This window comes from Urocampus carinirostris, chromosome 1 (assembly GCF_059441175.1).
Source record: "Urocampus carinirostris isolate Australia breed hairy pipefish chromosome 1, RoL_Ucar_1.0, whole genome shotgun sequence".
Lineage (NCBI taxonomy): Eukaryota > Metazoa > Chordata > Actinopteri > Syngnathiformes > Syngnathidae > Urocampus > Urocampus carinirostris.
This window is the reverse complement of record NC_142349.1, coordinates 37,667,127-37,692,058: the sequence shown is the minus strand read 5'-3', so window position 1 is coordinate 37,692,058 and position 24,932 is coordinate 37,667,127. Positions and strand designations below refer to the sequence as shown.

Sequence of the window (24,932 nt, the reverse complement as noted above, 5' to 3'; positions counted from 1 at the left end):
GACTGATAACAACCATTTGCCGGCTATGTCGTAATCATTTACATGCAAATGCTTTCTGGATCATCTAGGAATAATTATTTTGCAATAACTAAACTGAAGATAAAGACTGTATGTAAAATACTCAATACCAACAGTTGTGCTGATAATTAAATGTAGCAAAATCTCTTTTTAAGTTTTGTCTGTTAAAAGTGGGTATACATTTTTCAAAGACACACCATTCAGAGGACTGAAAAAAGTATTATTAGATAAGAAAAAAATGCAGTTTTCCTTACTCCTTTGTAGGGGACACAAATATACGGAACAATATGTTTATACAAATGCGTTATTTAAAACACCCTCTGTTTAATTACGCGTTAAACGCTTTAAAGCAAAGCATTTATTATATACAGGACTGTCTCAGAAAATTAGAATATTGTGATAAAGTTCTTTATTTTCTGTAATGCAATTAAAAAAACAAAAATGTCATACATTCTGGATTCATTACACATCAACTGAACTATTTCAAGCCTTTTATTATTTTAATATTGCTGAATTTGGCTTACAGCTTAAGAAAACTCAAAAATCCTATCTCAAAATATTAGAATATCATGAAAAAGTATACAAGTAGGCTATTCAACTAATCACCTGAATCATCTAATTAACTCGAAACACCTTGCGAGGGTTTCCTGAGCCTTAAAAACACTTAGCTTGGTTCAGTAAACTAAATCACAAGTATGGGGAAGACTGCTGATCTGACTGCTGTCCAGAGGACCATCATTGATACCCTCCATCAGGAGGGTAAGACACAAAAAGAAATTTCTCAAAGAGCAGGCTGTTCACAGAGTGCAGTTTCAAAGCATATCCACAAAAAGTCTGTTGGAAGGGAAAAATGTGTCCGGAAACGCTGCACAACCAAGAGAGATGACCGCAGCCTTAACAAAATTGTGAAGAAGAGCCGCTTCCAGAATTTGGGGGAGCTTCAAAGACAGTGGGCTGAAGCTGGAGTCCAGGTATCAAAAGCCACAGTTCACAGACGTGTCCGGGAAATGGGCTACAATAGCCGTATTCCCATGGTCGAGCCACTTCTGAACTCAAGACAACGGAAGAAGCGTCTGACTTGGGCTATGGAGAAGAAGCACTGGACAGTTGCAGAGTGGTCCAAAGTCCTCTTTTCAGACGAAAGCAAGTTTTGCATTTCATTTGGAAGTCAAGGCGCCAGAGTCTGGAGAAAGGCTGGAGAGGAGCAAAATCCAAGTTGCTTGAAATCCAGTGTGAAGTTCCCACAGTCAGCAATGGTTTGGGGAGCCATGTCAGCTGCTGGTGTTGGTCCACTGTGTTTCATCAAGTCCAGAGTAAATGCAACTGTGTACCAAGAGATTTTAGAGCACTACATGCTTCCCTCTGCTGAAAAGCTCTATGGAGATGAGGATTTCATTTTCCAGCATGATCTGGCACCTGCCCACAGTGCCAAAACCACCAGTAACTGGTGCACTGACCATGGCATCACTGTCCTTGATTGGCCTGCTAATTCCCCTGACCTGAACCCCATCGAGAATTTGTGGGGTATAGTTAAGAAGAAGATGAAAGACACCAGACCTACAAATGCAAATGAGCTGAAGGCCGCTATCGATGCATCCTGGGCATCAATAACACCTCAGCAATGCCACAGGCTGATTGCCTCCATGTCACGCCTGATTGATGCAGTAATCCGTGCAAAATGATTCCCAACCAAGTACTGAGTGCATCAATGGACATTTTCAAATGTTTGATTTAGTTTTGCTGTTATAAAATTATTTTTTTACTTGGTCTGAGGAAGTATTCTAATATTTTGAGATAGGATTTTTGAGTTTTTTTCAGCTGTAAGCCAAAATTAGCAATATTCAAATAATAAAAGGCTTGAAATAGTTCAGTTGATGTGTAATGAATCCAGAATGTATGACATTTTTGTTTTTTTAATTGCATTACAGAAAATAAAGAACTTTATCACAATATTCTAATTTTCCGAGACAGTCCTGTATATGTATATAAATGTATATATATATATGTATATATATATATATATATATATAGGAGCCCATCCCAGCAATCATCGGGCAGTGGGCAGGGGACATATGTATATATATATATATATATATATATATATATATATATATATATATATATATATATATATATATATATATATATATATATATATATATATATATATATATATATATATATATATATATATATATATATATATATATACAGACAACTCACTCGCTCATTCACACCTAAGGACAATTTGGACCGGTCAATTAACCTGACATGTATGTTTTCGGGATGTGGGAGGAAACCGAAGTGCCCGGAACTGTGTCGCACATGCGCTAACCACTGGGCGGCACCACGCAAGCACAGGGAGAACATTCAAACTCCACACCGGAAGGTGCGATCTCATGACCTGCGTCGCACACGGGCTAACCATTGCGCTGCTGTGCTGCCCTTTAATATTTGTTGATTATATTATATTTATTTATTGCCCGAAAAGTGCAATATGAATACATTTCAAATTCATTTGATGATGACTAGCCTTCTCAAGGATTTGTTGGTATCAGTCTGAAAGAAATCTGATATTGAACAGTGCCCTTCAATGATTAAAACACAGAAAAACAAGGCTCCTATATTGGTTCAAGGGCACATACTGTATATGTACAAGGAAATATATGTGCATGGAAACATTATACAACAGTCGTTGAGCTGATTCAGCACTATTTGCCTTAACCACAGGGGTTGAAATAAGATCTGGGATTGCATTCTGTTCATCCCGTCTCACATGCATCTGATACAAAAAAAAAACTTCATTGATCGCCACAATATACATATGAGAAACTAAGGTTCAATGTTGATTAGGTGAATATTTTAATTCCTAAATGTTGCACTTGTCAATGTCCTTGGTTTTGTCTTTGAAATATAATAGATAATAATAATATAAATCCGATAACACAACTACAGTCAAGGCTATCTTAGCATTAGGTAATAGTGTTGATTGTCTGATTGTCTTGATGTTTCAGTATCTGCATATTAAAATTGTTCCAATAATGTTATAGCAATAATAATATTCTCAATTATGTATTTTTATTATCATCATTATTATTTTAAAATTGACCTACATTACAAATGTTTTTTCCTCAATGCTTGAATCGCCACACTGCAAAAATAGCATTTTAAATTTTGGGGAAAAAATATTGCAAAATTACATTTAAAAAGGTCAAAACAATCATAAAATAGGACAATATAAAAATGAGCGAGATCATTTTTTTCCTTGAATCTGAAATACATGTTTTTGCTATCTTCAAAATAGTCGACCAAAGTTATTGGCATGTAAACAGAACCAGGCCGCTGCAAATCCACCCATAGTCTCAAAAAGACAGACCAATTAATACCATTAGATACACAAGAGGGACTGCATATAACGCGCTTAGGGCTCCTTCTTTCATCGGCCCCCACGGTGTCTCATCTGGCCAACTACATGACACAGGCTCACAGTCTTCACTAACTTCCATGGTCTTGAACATTTTCTCAACTGGAGCCTCCTGACCATAATAGAACAAGTGCAATTGGCCTCATGCGGCTAGAAAAGCAGAATGCTTGCTCTTTCGCTGACACCAGCCGCTAGCTTGGCTGCTGTCCATGGTGCTGATGCTTGCAATGGGAAGGCCCAATGCTTTTATGATGCTCAGTGTTGTTGCCATATGCAAAGCTCTGTACTTTATAATCTCCTGGACACCATAGCACTACAGTTCTATCGTAATGCGAACAAGGTTTTGGTGCCTACCTCAATCTACCACCCAAAAAACAGTACTTTTGAGTGTCTGGGTTGAGTGGGTAGAGCAACGTTTAAGCAATGGGTTTGATCGTTATTTTAAAAAGACAATACTCACAGAGGCAGACAACTTTGAGTCGTTAGTGTATCCAACACACATTTCAGAGAGAATTTATTTTGCGCAAAAATCACATGCAAAATCTTCTAAATTTTCCCTGATTTGATCTGAACTTTTTACTACAGAAAATAATGTTTACAGAAGCAGTTTTGTTTCCACCAGCTTTGCTAGAACTTAGTCGTGGAACACATACGTATGTTATTATAATTGTGGCGCTACTTAAAATATTAAAAGAGCAATATTTTTAACAGATGAAAACTTTCTCCGAGTCCCCTTCTTTAATTAGATACGGAAGTAATGCAAAAAGTCCCCACTCCCTCTCATCATTGGCATTTGCTGTGCTTGGCTTCTGTGCTCCCCGCAGTTCCACATTTTACTGTGTGTATGCACCCCAAACTCATTACTGCCGTAAAGAATACGACTCACTGAGGAGCTAGCACGGTGGCACTTCACCTCTGGATGCCATAAAGGTTGGGAAGAGAAACTACAGTAAAACAGTTATGCACATCCTAAACAATCAGGCGAAATCTGAGCTTTTTTAGGATGAGGCAATCAAAATAGGAGAGACTTGATTTTTGGGATAAGTAGTATTTGTGAGATGCATTAAAGGAGATTTTTCTTTTACAAAGTGGAGGAAACAGATTAGTACCAACTATCATAAATGTTGGACCATTTGTGTGCAAATTCGAACATTGCAAAAGGTAAACATTGAGATTAACAGACTGCCTTAACCGATAATTACAGAATCCATCTATCTATCCATTACCTGCACCGCTTATCCTCAGTAGAATCACGGGGGTGCTGGAGCCCATCCCAGCTATATTCGAGAAGCGGGCAGGGGACACCCTGAACTGGTTGCCAGCCAGTCGCAGGACACACAGAGACAGACAATTCACTCGCTCATTCACTCCTAGGGACACTTTGGACCGGCCAATTTACCTGACATGCCTGTTTTTGGAATGTGGGAGGAAACCAAAGTGCCCGAAGGAGAACATGCAAACTCCACACATGAAAGTTCGATCTCATGACCTCAGAACTGTGCCGCACACGCACTAACCACTGCCCTGTCATGCTTCCCTAATTACAGAATATGTATTTAAAAATGAATATCATATCTTTTCTTAAATGTCTCATGATGTCGTTGCTCATCAAAATTCTGTGTCTTGATTAGATCTTTTTTGTGTGTAGAGCTTTAGTTATTATAAGTAATCTGTAATGGTTTTTAACATGCACATGTAAAATAGGATTGTTAAAAGTACTATTATTATAGTGCTACTTGACAAATGGACTCCACAATCAAGCTCAGCTCATCCCATGGCCAGCGCGGCAGATTTGAGAAAAGGAGAGCTTGTCAATGCACACAATATATGTAAGTACAAGACCACAGATCCTTTGGTATGACTAGAACATAAACCTGGCAGTGTGTTTTTGTAAAGCCGCTACAGAGGACATTTGCTTGCCGCCCCTCCCTTCCCCTTTCAACATTCCTTGAACCAGTGAGCAGTGGTTACCCAATAGAAGAGAGAAAGAAGGAAAGCAAGCAAGAGAGTGGAGCTGCAGTACGACGAGATTTACCAATCAGTATAAGCAAGTGCTACAGGTAGGCAGGAATTCAGCATAATCCCGTTTTTGAGTCACCATCCACCTAAAAGGAAGGTGTAAATTAAGTGCGTCCACTCCGGTGCTGTTTTATGCGTGTGTGTGCATCTACTCAGCATTTACAGGAAGAAGTTACCTTCAGTTATTTAGCTGCTTATTCCTTGGGAACATGAACTCCTCGGCAGGTGCTGGCAACTACCGTCGAACGTCTATCAAGGGAGAAAAGGTAATGCAGTGGATTTTATGATTATTTAAAGTGAGTTTATGCTGTTCTTGTGACATGTTGCTATCACTTGTGGGTTAACCGACGTGTTGTTGGTTTTCTTATAATTTCCTACTGTACCCTGGCTCACATCACACTATTCTCCCTTTAATTTCGAGTTTTTGAACATTCACAGCCAGGCCCAAAGGATGAAAGAACTGTTAAGTAGTTTGGAATATACATTTTTGAACTTAAAATTTTTGTTTTAACCAACAAAATGTAGGTAAAGGTAAAACACAAAGGGCAACGCCACAAGTTAGTTGATCAGGCTGAATTTTCGTGTCTCGTTTTTACATCATAAGTTGTCGTTAGAATAGGCGAATAATTATATTTGTGACTGCTTACCCACAAAACAGGAAATTTTGTCAGTATGTTCGATAAAAAAAAAAAGACAGTCAAAAGCATAGGTTTGGTCTTGGCATTAACGGGGACCAACTACTAACGTAATGAAATATGGGAAAGGCTTAGCCTTGTTGGTCATATATGATCGAGCTTCAGCAGAGAATGTCATTTAACCCTGCGCTATTAAGGTGAACGAGGTGTTGATGATCAATGTATTTTTTCAGGGGTGATCACATAATACAGGTGGGGACAAAACAAAATTGCTTGATATTGGTGGGGACACATCCCGTTCGTCCATGCCAAAAACGACACCCTTGAAAATAGTATATAATAGTCAGCTTTAACTTGATAATATTACAGTTCAAGGATCTTTGATTCACCTGGGTTGTCGGGGCAGGACTTGGGACGTAACTCTGGACAGGGTTCTCCACTGCTGATTGTTCCTGGCCTGTGTTTGGCTCAAGGCAATGTTGGGGCCAGCCCATTCCTTGATTTTGTCGGCCCAGTTCGTTTCCTCCTGCCACTTTGGACTGTGGCCTGGAGATTGATCTTGGCCAATCCTGATGATCATGTAACGTCACCATAACATTGCAGTTTTTGTCTACGCACACTTAAAACAGCTTTTAATAGGGTCTAGTTTGCCCTCTGATGGTGTTGTGCACTGTTTGGTTTGTCACATGGGCGATGTAGCTGATGCCATGAAGTTTCTTACTAATCAATATAACTGCAACCAAATTTAACAGTGCTAGAACTAGCTTTTTACTTATTTGGTTGCAACTTAATATGGCTTTAGCAAAACCCATTGTGGTACTTTACAGGCTCTTTACTTGGGGCGTTTCCGCTGCCGGAGCTTTGGAATAATTTTCCCGAACATACCTCATGATTGCGTTGTCACCTCCATGTCTGGAACACATTTGGGGATATGAGTCCAGCTGCATGCCGAGCGGAAACTTGCGCTTATTTTTCAAGTTGTTGAAAAACATTTAACTCCACGTTGATATGAGCACGACAGTTTTTGGATAAGTACTGTTCCACACAAAGAAACAAAAACAGAACACTATGGCTAATTGCCCATTTTATTTCCAATTACCTTAAACATTACAAAAACAAATTCGAGACGTCTCTTCTTTACATATGCGACCTGGATGGAAGGGTGCGCTTGTTTTTATGTCCAAATGAACAAATAAGACTTTTTGCGTTGGTTACCGGCGGATATGCAGATCCCCAAATCACGCATGGAGAGTCAACATCACCTGCCAGTTTACTTTACATGTATACAAATGGGAAAATTATAAAAATTAAATGTTGACTGTGATTGATTTTTTATCCTTCTCTTGCAGCTGTCGTGAAACAATTACATGTCATTAAGAGATGGTTGACCTAACTTTTATGTAAAGAGTTGTTTGGAAATGTTTAAATCTAGGCTTAAAACTCACTTCTACTCAATAGCATACGAATAACCTAAACTTCTTGTATGTAATAACTTGTGAAGCCCTTAGAGACTAATTGTGATTAAGGGCTATACAAATAAAAATGACTTGACTTGACTTTGGTGCTTGAGTTAAAGCCACCTAAGTAACATCTGTAGGTCAAACGTAGTTACTGCACCCTGTTTCACTACTGAGGGAAACCTTTGTCTGACGCTTATCTTCTAGCAATAATAGTCTAATAATGGAATTGTTTTTATCCTGAAGACCTTTAGTAAATAGTCAGGCTGTCCACTCACAGGAAGACACTGTTCCATCTTTGTTTTTATGGCTTTGGTGTTGGAAATAATTTAATGCACAATTTGGATATTTGACTGATTTGCACAATTCGTTTGTTTTAGAAGGTTTACAAGTCGTAACTTTTTTAGTGATATTTCATTCATTCATTGATTCATCTCATCTCATCTCATCAGCTGCACCGCTTATTCTCAGTAGGAGCCCATCCCAGCAATCATCGGGCAGTGGGCAGGGGACACCCTGAACTGGTTGCCAGCCAATTGCAGGGCACACAGGGACAGACAACTCACTCGCTCAGTCACACCTAGGGACAATTTGGACCGGCCAATTCACCTGAAAATGCATGTCTTTGGAATGTGGGAGGAAACCGGAGTGCCCGGAGGAAACCCACGCAAGAACGGGGAGAACATACAAACTCCGCACAGTAAGGCCGGGAGCTGGATTTGAACCCACGCAGGAGGTTCCCACGACCTCAGAACTGTGCCGCACACGCGCTAACCACTGCGCTGCCGTGCTGCCCATTGATTCATTTATTTATTCTTTTTAGGCGGTTATAGTATTTGTGTACACTGTTAATATAACCTAAATCATAACAGAATGGCTGAAAGAGAGATAACAGAAGTTTTTTGGATCATCTTTAAGTTGGACTACACTAGGAAGGACATTTGCGTGACAAGTCCGGAACGTTTTTCGCGTGGTTAGGATGAGAAAAGTCTATTGAATATTGTTTTTTAACCATTCAATATGTATTTTAACCACGAAACATACTATTTTGCTAGACAAACAGTTTTGTTAGATATCATGGCACTCTGAAGGGAACCCAGGGCACAGCTTAAATATTATGCCTCCTGCCTTTAGCTCACTTATGATTCTTATGAGAAAAATGGCCCACATATAAAAATGAATCAGTGGAAGAGGTAACATAAAGAAAACATTTTTTTTTTTTTTAAAGTTTCAAGAAACCATGGCTCTGAACATTTGTTATTGAGCTTGTTTTTAATGAAAATGTCAAAAATGTTGGCTCTGTGTGTCAGCTAGAGTGTCTCATGGTACCCTAAACCGAGGAGATTTCTCCACTTACTGGGAAAATACAAGCTCTATTCTTCTCTTTAATGTTGTCACGACCCAGCAATAGCACTCCCGAAATGCCGTTTCTAAGAAAGGCTTGCTTGAAAGATCCAAAGTTAGCTTGAATTGCACAGACACGTTGGGTTCAATGAAGGGAGAAACAAAAATGTGTCGGCACATGAAGCTCTTTTCTTTGTTTATGCCTAGGATGTTAAATCGTTGAATGCTCGTCTATTCCCCGAGGGCATGACAGCCCATAAATTGCTGAGTTCATGCGGCCAAGTTATTTTGAGTTTATATACGGGAATGTTAAACTATATTTTCTGTGGAACCATTCAGTTTCTTATGATTCCCCGGCTAAAGGGGCGGGTTAGTGGCAACTTGTCTGTCTCATCCTCATATTTCTAGGCCAATGGTCTCTTTTGTTACAATGTTGACAGGGTACTGCCTGAGTTTGACGGCTGCCTTTCATCATCGTGCCGTCAAACGTATGCATAACAATAGGGGCAGGGGTTCTTCTGTGTGGATCAGGTTCCTACCAAGTGTAGGATGAGACCATGACACACACAAGAAAACAGCTTACTTTCCGTTTGTAAGAGAGTATCTACCCAGCATTACTTTGTATAACAATGAAAAAAGGTGGCCCTTCAACTTTACACTTTACACATCCTATGCATGAATGACACATGCACTTGTGGTCTGACAGTCAGCATCACCCAAGCGTTGTGAGAGTTTCCCTCTAATGGAGAATCAAAAAAACAAAAAAACAAAGGGATGACTTGTAACCACAATGTTGGCCCCTGAGGTTCACGCTTATAAAATTTGTTAAATTAAAAAAGTCCATGCTTTTGGGAAGATTAAAAACATTTTTTCTAACGCCTTTGCAATGTGATTTAATGTTGAGCTGCTTGTAACAGGCTATTTTCCTTTGCTTTTAAGAGTTGTTCCTAATAGTTCAGCAGTAATGACACATTTCTTTAAGTGTTGCAATCAAAATACTTCCTAAGTGAACTGCTTCCCCGCTATCATAAAAATAGGTCCTTTTTCAAAGAATAATTGGCACCTGTCATTTTCAGTCAACAAGTGGACAAAATGTGTGGATATTTCTTCTTAGTTACCTTTCCACCCAGGCAATATTAATCAGATTTTAAATTGTATGTATAATTATCAAAGCTAATTTGCATTCTAAACAGAAAATGTTACCACTGTCGTGGTTTATGTTTGCATAGACTGCCCTTTTTGTACATCCCTCAAGTACACGGCGGCAAGACGGTGATTGGGCAGTGTGTCTTGGGCAGGTTTTGAGGTCAAGGGTTCAAATCCATCTACTAGCCTTTCTGTGCTGAGTTCTTATGCTCTCTGTGGCCTGCGTGTCCTCTGTGCACTCCGGTTTCGTTTCACATTCCCATAACATGCATGGCAGGTGAAATGGAGACTTCAAATTGAGTGAGTGAATTTTTTGTCTTTGTGTGCCCTGCAATTGTCTGGCAACCAGTTGAGGGGTGTCCCTGGCCCACTGCCCGAAAATGGCTGGGATGGTCTCCAGCAACCCCTGTCACAAACCAGGACAGGGAACAGAAATGAGAACCCAATCGCGTAACGTTACTCACAGTTTATTGGGGGAGCGGAGGAATGCGCACACTCGATCCGGGGATCGATGGTTGCGGAAGTGGATTGAAAACAGAACTAAAGAATGGTCAAAATCAAACAGATCGGGTCAAAAATAAAACTGGATCAAACACAGGCAAATTCACAGGACTTGGCATATCACACAGAGTCTACCAGGAGTTTCGCAGACGCTCTCACACCAGGCAACTCGCAAGACCACGTTTAAGTAGTCCGGCAGCAATCTGTCAACGCGTTTCAGCTGGTGTCAGTGGGCGGGGCCAATTGAGCGCGGTAGCAACCGTGACAGAACCTGGCCGCACACGTGTCCTTAGTTAGGAAAAGCAGTACATACTGAATGGATGGATAAACATGATTTTAGATGTATATATATAAAAAATTTAAAAAATGTTATTCTCAACATTTATTCATTTTCACACTGCTGGTGTGGGCAATAATTAAAAAAAACAGCCCTCAAATGAACATTTTGGGACTAACAAATAGTATGAATTGTCAAACATCCATCCATCCATTTTATGCATCTTCCGGCAGTGGGAAGGGGACACCCTGAGTTGGTTGAATGCATGTCATTGAAATGAGCGAGAAAACCGGAGTGCCCAAAGGAAACGTAACATGCTAACTCTACAAAAGGAGGCTGCAATAGCTAGAGTTGAACCTTGGACTGCCGCACTATGGGGCTACGCACTAACCACACCTCTACCATGGCGCCCTGTTATCAAACATATATACTATAAAAGTCACCAAATTGTGACCAATGAAGTTTTTCACCGACGTCAGCTAAGTGCTTTTTATGGAATGAACACAAATATAATGAGTCTTATCTATTTGGGGCAATATCAATCTGTAATTATCTAAGTCTGAGAATCAGAAATCCATAAGATTACTTGAAAAAAACATTTTGCGATTATTTTGACTTTTTGTTTGTTGATGAACCAATTAGTTGTATGCACTTTGAGATCCAAGTTTGCAGAATAATAGCATGGCAATGTGGTGATCACTGGACACTATCAAAAACATTTTTTTACAATTAGGCAGATTACAAAATATATGCTTTTATATTTTACACTTGACTGGTGATCAGGTATGCCAGAAAAGAATAATATTTTTATTTTATGCGTGCTACATTTCTTTCTACATCACATCCGATTTCTGTGGAAACTAAAAGGTTAAACTATCACTGACACCATTTGTATTCAGAAAGGGTCTAAAAAAAGTCTTTCAAATATATTTTGTATTCATGCAACGAGCTGTGTGTTTTTTATCCATCCAGTCATTGAATCGCCTGCTTAAAATGTTTGTATTGCTGCTCTCTGCTATCATTAGCGCCTGCAAAATGGCTTTCAATTTCCTGATATGTCTACACACGCACACACATTTTCACCAGCTCTATACAATCCAGGCGGAGCTCGATAGCATCTGTTTATTCTTCCCAATGGCCGTACTTAGAGTGATAATGCTGTGGCACACAATGGCACATTGTTCAGCGAAATGAAATCAGGATACAAGCGAGGTGAGCCCGCTAGGAAAGGACCACCGCATGACTGGAGATCAGTCATTTGTCTGCGCTAACTGCTACGCTAGAGGGTTGGCTGCTAGTCTCTGGAGAGACCTCTGCTATGGACGAGAAGCACGTTTTTGGAGCTCCCAACTACCGGCACAATCCATTTAGCTGTCTACAACCCCCCCCCATGACTCCATCACTTAGATTTAGCAAGCTTCGTTTGTAGCTGCCACCTGTAACACAACCTTGAAAGAGCCCCTACCTGTTATAAACAAAGAATAGAAACAGCAATATTTCATGATTGTTTATATCGTTGCTTAGCATTGCTAGTGTGTGACGTGATTTTTCAATAGTCGCGCATGTATCACACAGGCTCATGCCGCCTTGATCCAAGAGTTGTGTTGCTGAAGCGGTCTGGAGAGCATACCAAGTGCAGCGATGGGAATTTTGTCCTCCTCGGGGGAGGTGTGCAGGTTTAAGATTGCACGGGGCCGTCGAGCCATTTCAGCCGGGTTGTGCACCGCAGTCTGAAGGACGATCTTGTAGATGCAATAAGGACACATCAAGGTTTTTAGTAGAATCAAAGGGCCAAAATTCAGTGTGTTTTTTTTTTCAGGAAAACAAACTTGCTTGTCTGTGGTATTTGTGTCACATTTCTCTTCAAAAGGTTCTTGAAAAAAAAAATCAGTCAGCTTTATTGTAAAGACAACGGAACCTTATATGTAAGATTTTTTAATTGTGTCAAACCTCATCTACACATCATATCTTTTGCATGTTCTCATATAGAAGACATCTAAGACATATAGACATCACAGCAAAAAGCAATAGCAAGTTTCTCACATTACTTGCTGCAGGCAGAATGGGCACTTCAGCGTATATGCCAGACATGACCTGAGATAATCAATAGCAATTGATCCCCACCTGGTAATGGTGTGAGTCAAAATTAATGAAAATTTGAATTAGATGAGTTTTGGCCAGGTCTTTTCCCCTCTGGGGAAAATTCCTTAATTGGAAATTCTTGGCTGATTGGAAATCTTTTTGATCTGAGTGGCAAACTACTCCAGACCAAGATTTCGGCAAGGAACTGTTTTATCATAGAGCTCTGCATCAAGGTCGTGGTAGGAATTGGATTATTCCTTTGATCTTGACTTTGGACTCATGACCTTTGAGAAACCAGCAATACCCATGATTTTGGGATTCCTCGAATTTGAAAACCTCGGAATTATGTTTTATTTGCTTATTTGATGAACCTTCTTGCTTCTCTTTACTTATTTAATAAACCCTCTTTTCTTTCATTCGATTTGTCATTCAAATTTGAAGCGTATTATTGCGTGACTTTAAATTATAACATGAAACAGATTTAGGTTGATTCTAAAACCCTGTTAGAGTGCATAAAATTATATTTCGAGACTTATAACGGGTTCATCAACCGAAACTAGATTAGATGACCAGTCATCAAACTGAAATATAAAAAAGTAAGTTAGTTTTTTGGTTAATAAAACAAGATAACCAAAATTCACGATTTCTCATCTAACACCTTGGACAAATAAAAGTGTTCTTTTGCACGGCCGCTATTGGGAAATGTGAAGCACACTGTAAAGCGCTTTGGGAAGTCTTGACTTGAAAAGCGCTATGTAAATGCAGATAGTTTTGTCTCATTATTATAGTGTAAACTATAGTGACGATGTAAGTATTACGAAGCTTGATTTTCTTAACTAACCCTGAGCAAAAACCTACCAAACACACAATTTTTCCCGAGTGTCTGACTGATATCATCTCATGGTGGCTACACTTCATACACTGCATATTTAATCCTTGAGGAATAACCGATCACTATGAACACAACACACAATATTTCTTACTTCCCTACAGTCATGTATTCATTTTAGTATTTCCTTTTAAACGTGATTTTAATGCAACGGCAAGTTTTTTACTGCAAAACCAGAAAGGGCATATACCAAATCTATAGTTTGAGCAGGGAAAGCATCATTGCATAGGGGGTTGAATGAAATAAATTAATAAACTAAATCCAAGCCTCGTGGTGAATGATTAATTTCTCATCAGGCCAAAACAGCACACATGGCAAGAGTGACCTTTGTACTAATTACGCTCACTGTGCCTCGCTGTGAGCCATCAGCACTAGTCCTCATGGAAGGATATGTCAGGGTGGTAAATGTGACAAAAAATGTATTGCCAGGGCAGTTTGTTTTGGGGACCCCAGGGAAATGTCATGGCACAAAAATCCGCTGGTTGATTGTGGCCACAAGCACAATGACTTGGTTTTACATCAAAGGATGTTTTTATTCCGTTCTTGGGTTCCTGTCGACTTAATACTCTATGTGATAGAGCTCTTCCCTGTTCTAAAAGGCCCCTGACTACAGAGATATCATTGGCACTTATTTAATAGTTTTAACCCTAAAACTGTTATTGTCAGCAGGAAGATGATGCAAACATGTTGTTAAACTAGTTTATGGTTGTGTTTTTATCAGATTATTAGCCACTTTATTATTGTCTTTTATTTTAATTAGCCATGTTTTGTCCACCAATTTTAAGACCTAATAGCTTGATGAAGGGGGAAATGTTAAAGCTCCTTCACAAATTGGCTCGATTTAGATTTAGTATGAGAGTTAGCAAGTAAGTGCCTTAACTTTAATGTTAAAGCTTGTTTTTAAATGTATTTTCAAAGATTTTTGAAACGCCTGTGTTTGCTTCCATAATTGCAGAACTTGATCATGTCAATGCAAAAATGACATGTCGTGATTGCGGTGTTTTTACGTGGTTTGGTAGGTTATACTCACTTTCCCGTGAAAATGAGGGCGATTGGGTTTAGTCAAGAAGTCTATACTGCAAGAACAACATCCAGACGACACTCGGATACCCCAGCCCGCATGAAATCCCTCTTTTCCACATCAGCCAACAGATACAGACAGATCGAGCATAAATACCTAAATTGAACCCTTTTGTTTTTTAAACTGTCTATTTTCAATTAAATATTTAACCCCCCAAAATTGTAATAAAGTAAAATGCTTCAATATGCCTTAACAACTAGAGTTGCGGTCTATTCAAAAGTCTGTCTCTTAAGTATTCTAAGAAAAACCCTAATGACTGGACCGGCAGTAGACACAAGTAAAGTTATTGTTTAAACTCTGCGGAGACTTTGCGAAAAAAAAGTCTTGTTGCTTCATCTTCTATATTTTGTTGTTTGTGGCTTCAATTTTTCCTCACAGTGTTTTATTTTGCAGTCTCTTTGTGGGTTTTCATCTTTTCTTATACTCAGCTTTTTAAACATCTGGGATTGTAAGGAGTTGTTGTAAAATTGACAAAAATCACTTTTCTTGCCCTGTCCGGATCCATGTGTGTGTCCAATAGATTGAATAGATGTATTTATAATTTTGGCCTATAAATGGCTGTGTGTTCCTCTCGCAGGTCCTTAATTGAGTTACATTATTGAACTGAGCAAAATCTTGATTGGAGATTCTAAGCATGAGCAAGAGAAAGGGGAAGAGGGAGCGAGTCAGGCTGGAACAAAGTGAAAAAAAAGAAAAAGGGCCTCAGAAGCATCCAAGCGAGGAGAGAGACCCCGCACTACTGCATCTCATAGAATGTAAACTGCCCCCTTGGCCCTCCTGGAGACGCAGTCCTGCTCTGGCAGTGGTTGTCTTGGAATAGAGAAGGCAAAAACTGCTCTTGTTTGAGATTACCAGCTGCGTACTCTCCAATTTCACTGAAGGTGTGGTAGAAGTAAAAGTAGTGTGCAAGACATTAGTTCTCATAGCTCAAGTGGTACAGACCATTTCCATGTTTGTCGCCACCCTGGCTTAGATAGATGCCGGCAACACCTCAAGACGGGTAGCGCTCCATTAGCATGCATTGCACGGATTTTGGAGGTGATGGTTGCGGGTGAGCTACGTGGTGGGCTCGATTTTTGCTGGCTGTGTATGATAGCAGGAAGGAATACAAGCTAAGGAGAGTGGTTGGCACTGATATCCTCCTCTGCGGACCAATTGGAAGCCGTAGAGCTCCCGTTTTTAAATATCCAATGAGTTCTGTAAAACTTCTAATGTCAAATGTGTTGCACAGAGTCACTTATGACTCCAAATCACACGCCTCTCTACTGTGCTTAAGTAAAGAACTTTACTGGAAAAACAGACAAATGTTTACATTTTTGTTTAAGGTTCCCAGTTGGAAAGACCTAGTGTTTCCTTGCATTATATGATTTTTCTATTTGCTTAGAAAAATTGTTTAAATATCTACAGAAATGCACATTCACTGACGGCCAAAAGTTTTTAATATGTATCGAGTAAGCGTTTTAACATCGACTTGCTGAAGCGAAATAATTAAAGATAACATAGGAATGAGTGCCGCTTTTGTTTTGAAAAGTTGATAAAAATATTAATTGGGAATATTTGAATATTCAGATATGCTCTAACAGAAATTAATGCAGTTTTTTTCAATTGGTTAGCTAGATGTGAACTTGAACCATCAAAATTAAGCTATTTTGAAATTAACAATGACATTTAAATGTACAAAAAAACAGTTTACCAGCAAATCTCCATACAGTATGAACAATTTAGGAGAACGATTACTGTTGTTATGGATGGTTTATGCAGATCCAAAATCAGACACTCCGGGAAAAGAATATCTTGGACCAGGAAAAACAAACAAGGAAATTACAATACTGTGTGGGAAGTTCGTGGAGAGAATTTCTTTTAAAATCTGTTATTTATTTATTTTTGTCGGAGCAATCTCATCTTGCCCCTTTCGGCTCTAATCTAGATCGGCTCGGTCACTGGTGGCAGATGTCAACATTTTTGCTAATATTGTTGCGGTACAACATTAAATGTTATCCTCAATCAAGCATTTACAGTATCTTTCACTCGTATTGTTTACACAAGTTTTTTTTTTTTAATCTACATAGTCTATCTTAATCTGAGTTAAAAAGGTGATGTGTTGTGTTTGTAAGGTTAATTATAACCTAAAAGGAATTATTCATAGGGGGAGCATTGAGGTTGACAGGTATGTGAATTGTCTGTAGGTCGAGCCTAACATTGGTTTTCAAACAGTCATTTTTTTTTAACGAATGAATTTGAAAGGGCTGCGGAGTGGCCAGAAAAAGGATGTTGATTGGGTCTCCTTGGTCCCAGCCAACACACCAAAACATCGTCTTATTGGGTCCTGGCAGCATTAGGAGTACAAGACAAAAAGTCCAAAATAACAGTTGTTCTACAAACAAACAGAATGTAATTTCCACTGCCACAAGTGTTTCTCTTTCTCAGTAGGCATCGGTTGGCCAAAATTGGCCATCGATTTTCAACGTTAGTATCCAATTTGTGTGGTGTCTCATTCATCCTGTGATTGAGTTCACACGTTGCCAGAGTCTAAATGTTGACTACAATGCCAATCAAACGTGATCGTCAGCTTGCTCCTTTCCAATAACGCTTTGAGCTCCTTCTAACCATTTTGATTAAACTGTAGCCTGCCAGCTACGAACATCAGAATGCCTGACATCATATCTCGCATATATGTTTCCATGGAAAGCATTGAAAGGCTTACTAATTTATATAAGCAGGAAACGTTTTATCCCGGCATGCAGGTTCCCGGTAATGTATGGCTCAGAGGCATTGGGTTTGAGAGTAAATGTGCGTAACAGGCTAAACATCCTTGAAATGAGATGAAGAAGAACTGGTGTGGTGAGGGAGCTTGCTATGAAAATGTTCTGAGGTGGTTTGGGCATATGGAAAGAATGGTTGAAGATCGTTTGACTATGAGTATGCAGTGCAGAAATGATGGGAAATAAAATGATAGGAAGACCCAAAAATGGTTGGATGGATAGGGTGAAACATGCTCTGGATGTGAGGTCGGCAAATGTAAGGTAGGGGTAGATGTGAATGGCGAACGATAGTATATGAAGTGGAGGGTGTAAAGAAGTGTATGCTGTCGGGCATAGTGAGTGTGTTTACAACTGTAGCCGTCCCCCACTAGGGTGTTATGGCTTCGGTATGTTGATTGATTGATTGATCAATTGATTGATTAATGCTGGCCTATAGGGAGTTGACATGATTTTCTGCCATATTATTGCGACACCCAAAAACCTTGTGAAAGGCTTGGAAAAAAAATAAAAAAAATCGTGCGGTTCAGTCACTTAGAGTCGCAGTAGTTTGTATTCTTCCTTGTGCTTCGTAGCACTAAATTTCGGTTGCTGCACTACACAGTATTACACAATGCCCCTTTAAATAAAATGGCAGTGAGAGAACATCGGAAAATTTACAGGATTTATTGTTATTTTAATTTATGCAAGAAAAGGTTTTCGTAAGCAAAGATCAGGAGGGCAGAAATAATTTTGAAATACTTTAACTAATCTAATTTAGAAGTACAACTTAATCCTCATTTAAAGTTCATGGATCTTTTACCCACATAGGTCGTCGGGGCTCTATTTCCTGTGATGTGTCTTGGGCAACTACAGCCTGGCGACGCCCATACCTATTCAGGCCGTGGGTTTTTTGGGTAGGGGTTTTTATACATGAAAGCAAAAGTACTGTTTTTCTTTCCCGAAATTTTAAGTCGCACATAGTACAGTACACAATGCAGCTCCCTTGCTTTTGGGACATATTAAAGGCTCAAAGACACTGCTTGGTAAAGAACTTTGCTCTTTGCTTATTTTTTTTAATCTGTTTTCAAATTATTGATTACATGCACACAAAATTAATATACCTTCACGGCTGTTGAGAAATGTCTTTTTGAGTATCCGTTGTGCTATTTATGATCATTTTAATCGCAGAGAGGAAGTGAATAATGTTAGTCTATTATATGACTGTCTGCCGGTTGACAGCTACAAAATGATTTATAATGGATTCAATCCAGGCCATAACAGATGTGCAAACAAGCATGCACACACACACACACACACACACACACACACACACACACACACACACACACACACACACACACACACACACACACACACACACATTGAGGCAGCAAAATGATACAACATAAATAAGGAAGCATGTTGCTGCAGTTGACTCTGCATCACATCTCAGCAGGTCATTAGTGTTCAACTAATGTCTCGCCGTAAATAATTTGAAATGTAATTATGGCTGTACCTAAATCCAATCCATTTTCTTATCGAGCTGGGGATGTTAGGATGAAATGAGATATTACCGCGTCCTTTTCAAACGTTTGACTGACGGATGTTAGTTATTGTCTTTCCTCTATTATTTCGTGTCATTCTGTTAGCATCGAGCAAGCTGATGGTAACAACTTATGGCATTTACTGTCAAACGCTCCAATGTGGTTGATATGAATGTTCTACGGAATTAGTGTTGGCTTTCAGCGGCGCGTTACTTGAGCATATTTTTCGCGTATGATCACAACACTTTTTTCTTTTTAAGTAATTGGACCGAAGCTTCATTGCAACGCCTGTGGTGATTATTTGACTTGCTGGCTTCTTTAAAGTTTTCTGACAGAACTTGTCTTTTTGACATTAATCCGTGTCCTCTTTCATCTGTGCATCACCAGTAAACGAAATCGCTGGGTGACTCAAGCGCGAACATGCTGGAGCAAAGTAAATCAGATTGTCGCAGCGTGTCACAGAAAGTTTGACTTTTAGTTCAATTATGAGTGTGCCCTGGATAGGGTGCGTTTCATTTCAAATTTCTGTTTTAAAAATATATATATACAGTATTTAGTTGCACAGAATCTTCAAAGTAGAGGTTGACACATTAAAAATTAAAAAAAAAAAATCACAATTTCAATGTTATCCTGATTCCAAATTGTTTTTGGACAAAATTGTGTAAATGTACATTTAGAAAAATGATCCATGGGACGAAAGGACATAACACCACAATGGGAATGAGGTCTATAATAGCAAACTTGAATGAGCCTGGTTTATTAAAAGGTGATCAGCAGATGGGAGATTTTTTTCCCGGATGTCAGAATCTATTTTGTAAATTGCATGTCCTCATTTAATGTTCCTTTGAACTGCGCTGCTCGCTTGTTGTGCGATGTTAGCTTTCCTCCTTTCTCACCTGCTAGCTCAGCTCGCCTATTAGCACTGTTAGAGTGACTTGCCATGCTGCTAGTTTATATCTGCAGTCATAGTAAGGTAAATTCAAAGCTGAATTATTTATGAATACCAATGGTTAACAGTAGTCCCCATTGTTAACATATAAGGCTTGAATCTGATATCTAAGGCTGGTAGGGAGATATTTTTACACTATTACAAGATAAAGCCTAATTAATTCATCCATCACTGCATTCTTTTTTTGGGTTTCTTTATTGAGTCATACAAAAAAACAGACAATAAGCAAGGATCCAAGAGTTGGATATTTTTCACCTCAGATGTGCACTTGAAAGCTATTATAGGGTCTGGTTGGAGTCGTTAAAGCAGCCGAGCAGCGAATAATTGCTACCCAACAACTTGAGAGTCTCTACCATCATCTATCTGGGAAACTTCGATATCCGCAGGGTAGGATCAAGACTATTTCCCAAAGGCATGCCAACCCAGGATAAGCCTCTATGAAGTTGAGGCACAATTGATGACAAGGACCGATATGAACATTTTTGAGACAGTAATCCAGTCTTTTCGATTCATGGGCTGGAGTCTTTTAAAGGCTGAAATGAAAATGCCTTCTTTTGAATTAATGTTTCTACTTTTGCAATGGGTACATTTTATAACAGATGAATAAGGATGGGGCGGGTACAGCTAAGAAATGACTGCTGGCCATATCCCAGTGCTCAATACTATATTCCAGATTTCAATCCACATCTCAATGCAACCATTGGGCTATGGCCATGGACATTTAACCAGAGTTTATCTATGTGACCTTGTGTTTTTGGTTAGGACATGGGAGAAATGTGTTAAGGTGTTTTTTTTTATTATCGGATACTAATGATTTGCAATATTCTCTTTCCTGGTTTTGTGTGTCCAATAAGATAATGTATTCATCTTCCTTATTTTGGGACGGTCATTTCTTTTTACCTTGTCAGCTTTTATGCTGTCATATAGAATTGTTTGTTGTCTTAACAAGGGTTAGTACCTTGATAATGTGTAACCAAACTTTGAACCTTCCTAAATGTTAATCCTGCTTGTAAGATCATCTGCCTCTTTTAAGTTGCTTTCATTATATGCATCCAGCCTTCCTCACTATCAGGTTTATTTGCAAACGCCATTCGAATTTTGTTAGCCGCCAAAGTTATCATTGGATTCTAAGACACATTAATGGATGATTTGAGCTACTTTTTTCTCTTTGCTGCGATATTTTTTCTCAAGCCAATGCCACGTTTCAGCTTCCCTTTCAATTCGCCCGAGTTTGCATGGACCATGTGAAAGACCATGGAATCAGACATTTCAAACGGTTTGATTGAAGTCAACCTTATGGACAGTTGGGCTTCAGATACTTTCTTATTTCTTTATAAGTCTGTGCGCTTTTGTGCTCTATTTTATTATTTAGTACTGCTTTGTTTATTTGTTTGAAAAAATAGAATAAGAAAAACCTACTCAGGTTTCATCCCACGAACCTAGAACATTAATGGCTGGTTGATTGGTGAATCACATTTGTCCGTAAGAATAAGTATGTGAGTCAATGGCCACTGTTAGAAGTCAGCTGGGATGAGCTAATGCACTCCTGCAACCATCGTGAGGATAAGTGGCTGAAAAATTCACAAAAAAATAGAAAACATTAATCATAATTATTCCTGCAATAATCCAATTCATGATTATTAAAAGGACAGTAATTGTTAGAGGGTGGTGGAGCATTTCAGATCGAGTAAAGGTTCAAGCTGACTAAAAGAAGCAAAAGTTTGTACAAAATGAAACTAATGATTGGAAAAAAGTGGACTTTTACTTGACCTGTCCCGTTTAAAACATGTTTTTTTATCATATCAACGTCTCACCAACCGACAATGAAAATTAATACCCTTTTTTATAGTAAGTTAAATTTATCTGAGCCAGCCAGTACTTTACCTACAATTAGCAGTTTGAAAAGTAGCCTTATCGCACCTAAATGGGAAATTTCAAGACAGAGATAGGGGAAGGCACTGAGGCACATAACAGTTTGGACCCAACTTTATAATCATCCTTCTTAAGAAGATGACCCGTTTTCCGGCAGTAGCTCAGGAGGTAGAGCGCTCGTTTTGGGATCAAGGGATCCCAGTTCGAATCCCGGCTTGTCCGTGTTACATGTCAATGTGTCCTTGGGTAAGACACTGAACCCCTAATACCCCCAATAAGCAGGTTAGCGTCTTACATGGCTGCAATACAAGGCCGCTATTGGAAAATGTGAAGCACACTGTAAAGCGCTTTGGGAAGTCATTGAATTGAAAAGCGCTATATAAATGCAGATCATTTCATTTCATTTCATTTCAGATCATTTCATTTTATTTCATTTCATTTCATTTCATTTCCAGAAACGCCCGAGATAGCTTGAACATGTGCTTGGAGTAACGACATATTTGAAGTCACATTCCTGGGTGGGATTGGAGCTGATCTTCCATCCGTAAAATCCTTTGCAATTGACTGTGTGAGATACGTCCACTAACAGACTTCAAAATGACTTTAGCCCTGAGACGCAAGATGGGGAAGTGCAGATGTTGAGAGAGCAAGAGTTCAGTGAGATGAAGTTGTTGGGGGAGACAAAATATTTCTTACAACGTCTAGCGTCTTTTTATAAATGTTTGACAGAACATGTGAAGATCAAGGAAGACTTGGAATCGATAGCCGTAAGATCCATGTCTCTGAAAGCTAATTTACATGTGCTTGTAACTCATTGTACTGTCAAAACACTTCTGGCAGCATGGTTAAAGAGTTGTTAACATAGTTCTGAGGTGCTGGGTTTGAGTCCCTGTGGCTTTCTTGTCTGGACTTTGCAGGATCTTATTTCTCTGCATGAGCTTTTTAAATGGTGTGCCGAAACTAAATGTATCAACGTTCACTAAATCGGTTTGAGTGAGTGTGTCTCTGTGTGTATGTGTATTCGTGTGTGTTTTTGCGTGTTTGCATCTAAGGAACGCTGACTTTTTCTCCACTAACAAACATTTTTGTAGGGTTGTAAAAATTCACGACCGCAAACTCCATGAGTTTATTTTTGTTTGTGTGCGTTTTGTTTTTTACTTAATAGCTTTACATACTGTTGGGATTTGAGGCCCTTTTGTCATGTTTATTTTGAGCATATTTCAACAATTATATGTATATGTTCGCAAGACGACTGCTGTTTAGTGTATTTTCAGGGTTGGGTAGGGTTACTATAACTTGATTACTTTCAATTACTTTTGGATTACTCCAATACCAAATATGCTAATAAAAGACAACAGAAACTAAATATGAATAAAATTATGACTCACAACACGTGGTAAGCTTTCTTTCCTGGCTTTGATCTCTTTGATCTCCGGCAAAACTAACATAAAATGCGACAGAAACAAAATGAAAATAAATCCAAACAGCTTGCCAACATCAATTTTGCCGTTCCATGTATTCCGTTACTCCCCAAGCCTGCACAAAATTTTGTAATTTTATTCATATTTAGTTTCTTTTGTCTTTTATTTGCATATTTGGTATTGTAGTAATCCAAAAGTAATCAAGTTAAAGTAACCCTACCCAACCCTGTGTATGTTGCACATAGGGAGCATACTTTTCTCTTCTTACATGCATGCGCAGGAATATTTGGAGGACAAAGAATGTTTGAGAATACATACAGTGAAATTAGCTACTCCATCATGATCCATTAGGGATTGGTGTTCGAACACCGAATTATTCAAGAACCGAAAAATTATTATTTCCTTACATAAGCGGGTAGCGATATTTATTCTTATATATTTTCTACTCATTCTAAAATACCCCAAATATGGATCAAATGTGTGGCTTATCCACCATAAATACCCCAAATATTACCATTGCAGTGTCACCTGGTATTTTTACCTGAACGCCAAACTGTACTTGAACCATTTGAAGTATCAGCATAGTTTTGGTCCCTTTTTGAAGATAGGTAACACTTTGAAATTTTCTACATTACAGTTAAAATCTGTTTTATTCCTACTAGCTCTGAATTATGGACGTTTAAGTATGCACACACAAAAAAAAACTTTATGTGGACCTATTTTCTCTCCAAAAAGTTGCCTGGAAAATTAATGTAGCAGGACGATGGGCCTAAATAACGCAACGGATTACAGCCCAAAGGCTTCCCCAGCTCCACCTTAAATTTGACAACGATACTACAAAAAATGAGCATTTGACCCAAGATTTCCTAAGGAGAGGTCCAGGTGAACCAATGTGTCCCATCCGGGTGACCCTCAGGAACCAACTGTCACATGGGGAAAAGGGCTGCTTTTCTGAAAGGTTTCAACATTAAAAAAAAAAAAAAATAATAAAATATATATATATATATATATATATATATATATATATATATATATATATATATATATATATATATATATATATATATATATATATATATATATATATATATATATATATATATATATATATATATATAAATCTTGGGCTATAATTAAAGGTAAAACTTCAGGCTATATTGTCCACCATTCAGATTCAAAATACAGTATTGTTATTGTGACAACACTATGCTATTGTTGTGTCGAACCCCCAAGCCACCTCGAAAACACGTGGGGAAACCATGGTAAATGCACAATTAAACTGAGCAAGAGTGTATTCAAATACACGAAAACCAAAGTTATGATTTGAATAATAAATACATTAACAACAATGTTCTCAATAATAAATACCTCAACAACAATGTTCATTTAATTGTGTATATAATAGAGATGAAACATCCATCCATCCATCCATTATCTGCACCGCTCATCCTCAGTAGGGTCGCGGGGTACTGGCATTATCTGCACCACTAATCCTCAGTAGGGCCGCAGAGGGTGCTGAAGCCCATCCCAGC

General features: G+C 38.7%; 1 protein-coding gene across 1 annotated transcript in view; it reads left to right on the top strand.

Annotated features, from left to right (window-relative positions):
• The first annotated feature begins 5,612 nt into the window (after positions 1-5,612).
• Positions 5,613-24,932, top strand: part of dpp6b (dipeptidyl-peptidase 6b) — a 697,001-nt gene continuing 677,681 nt past the window's right edge. Inside the window, exon 1 of the mRNA XM_088337977.1 lies at positions 5,613-5,727. Coding sequence (XP_088194103.1) covers positions 5,671-5,727 — 57 coding nt within the window. The 5' untranslated portion in view covers positions 5,613-5,670. The remainder of the gene's footprint in view (positions 5,728-24,932) is intronic.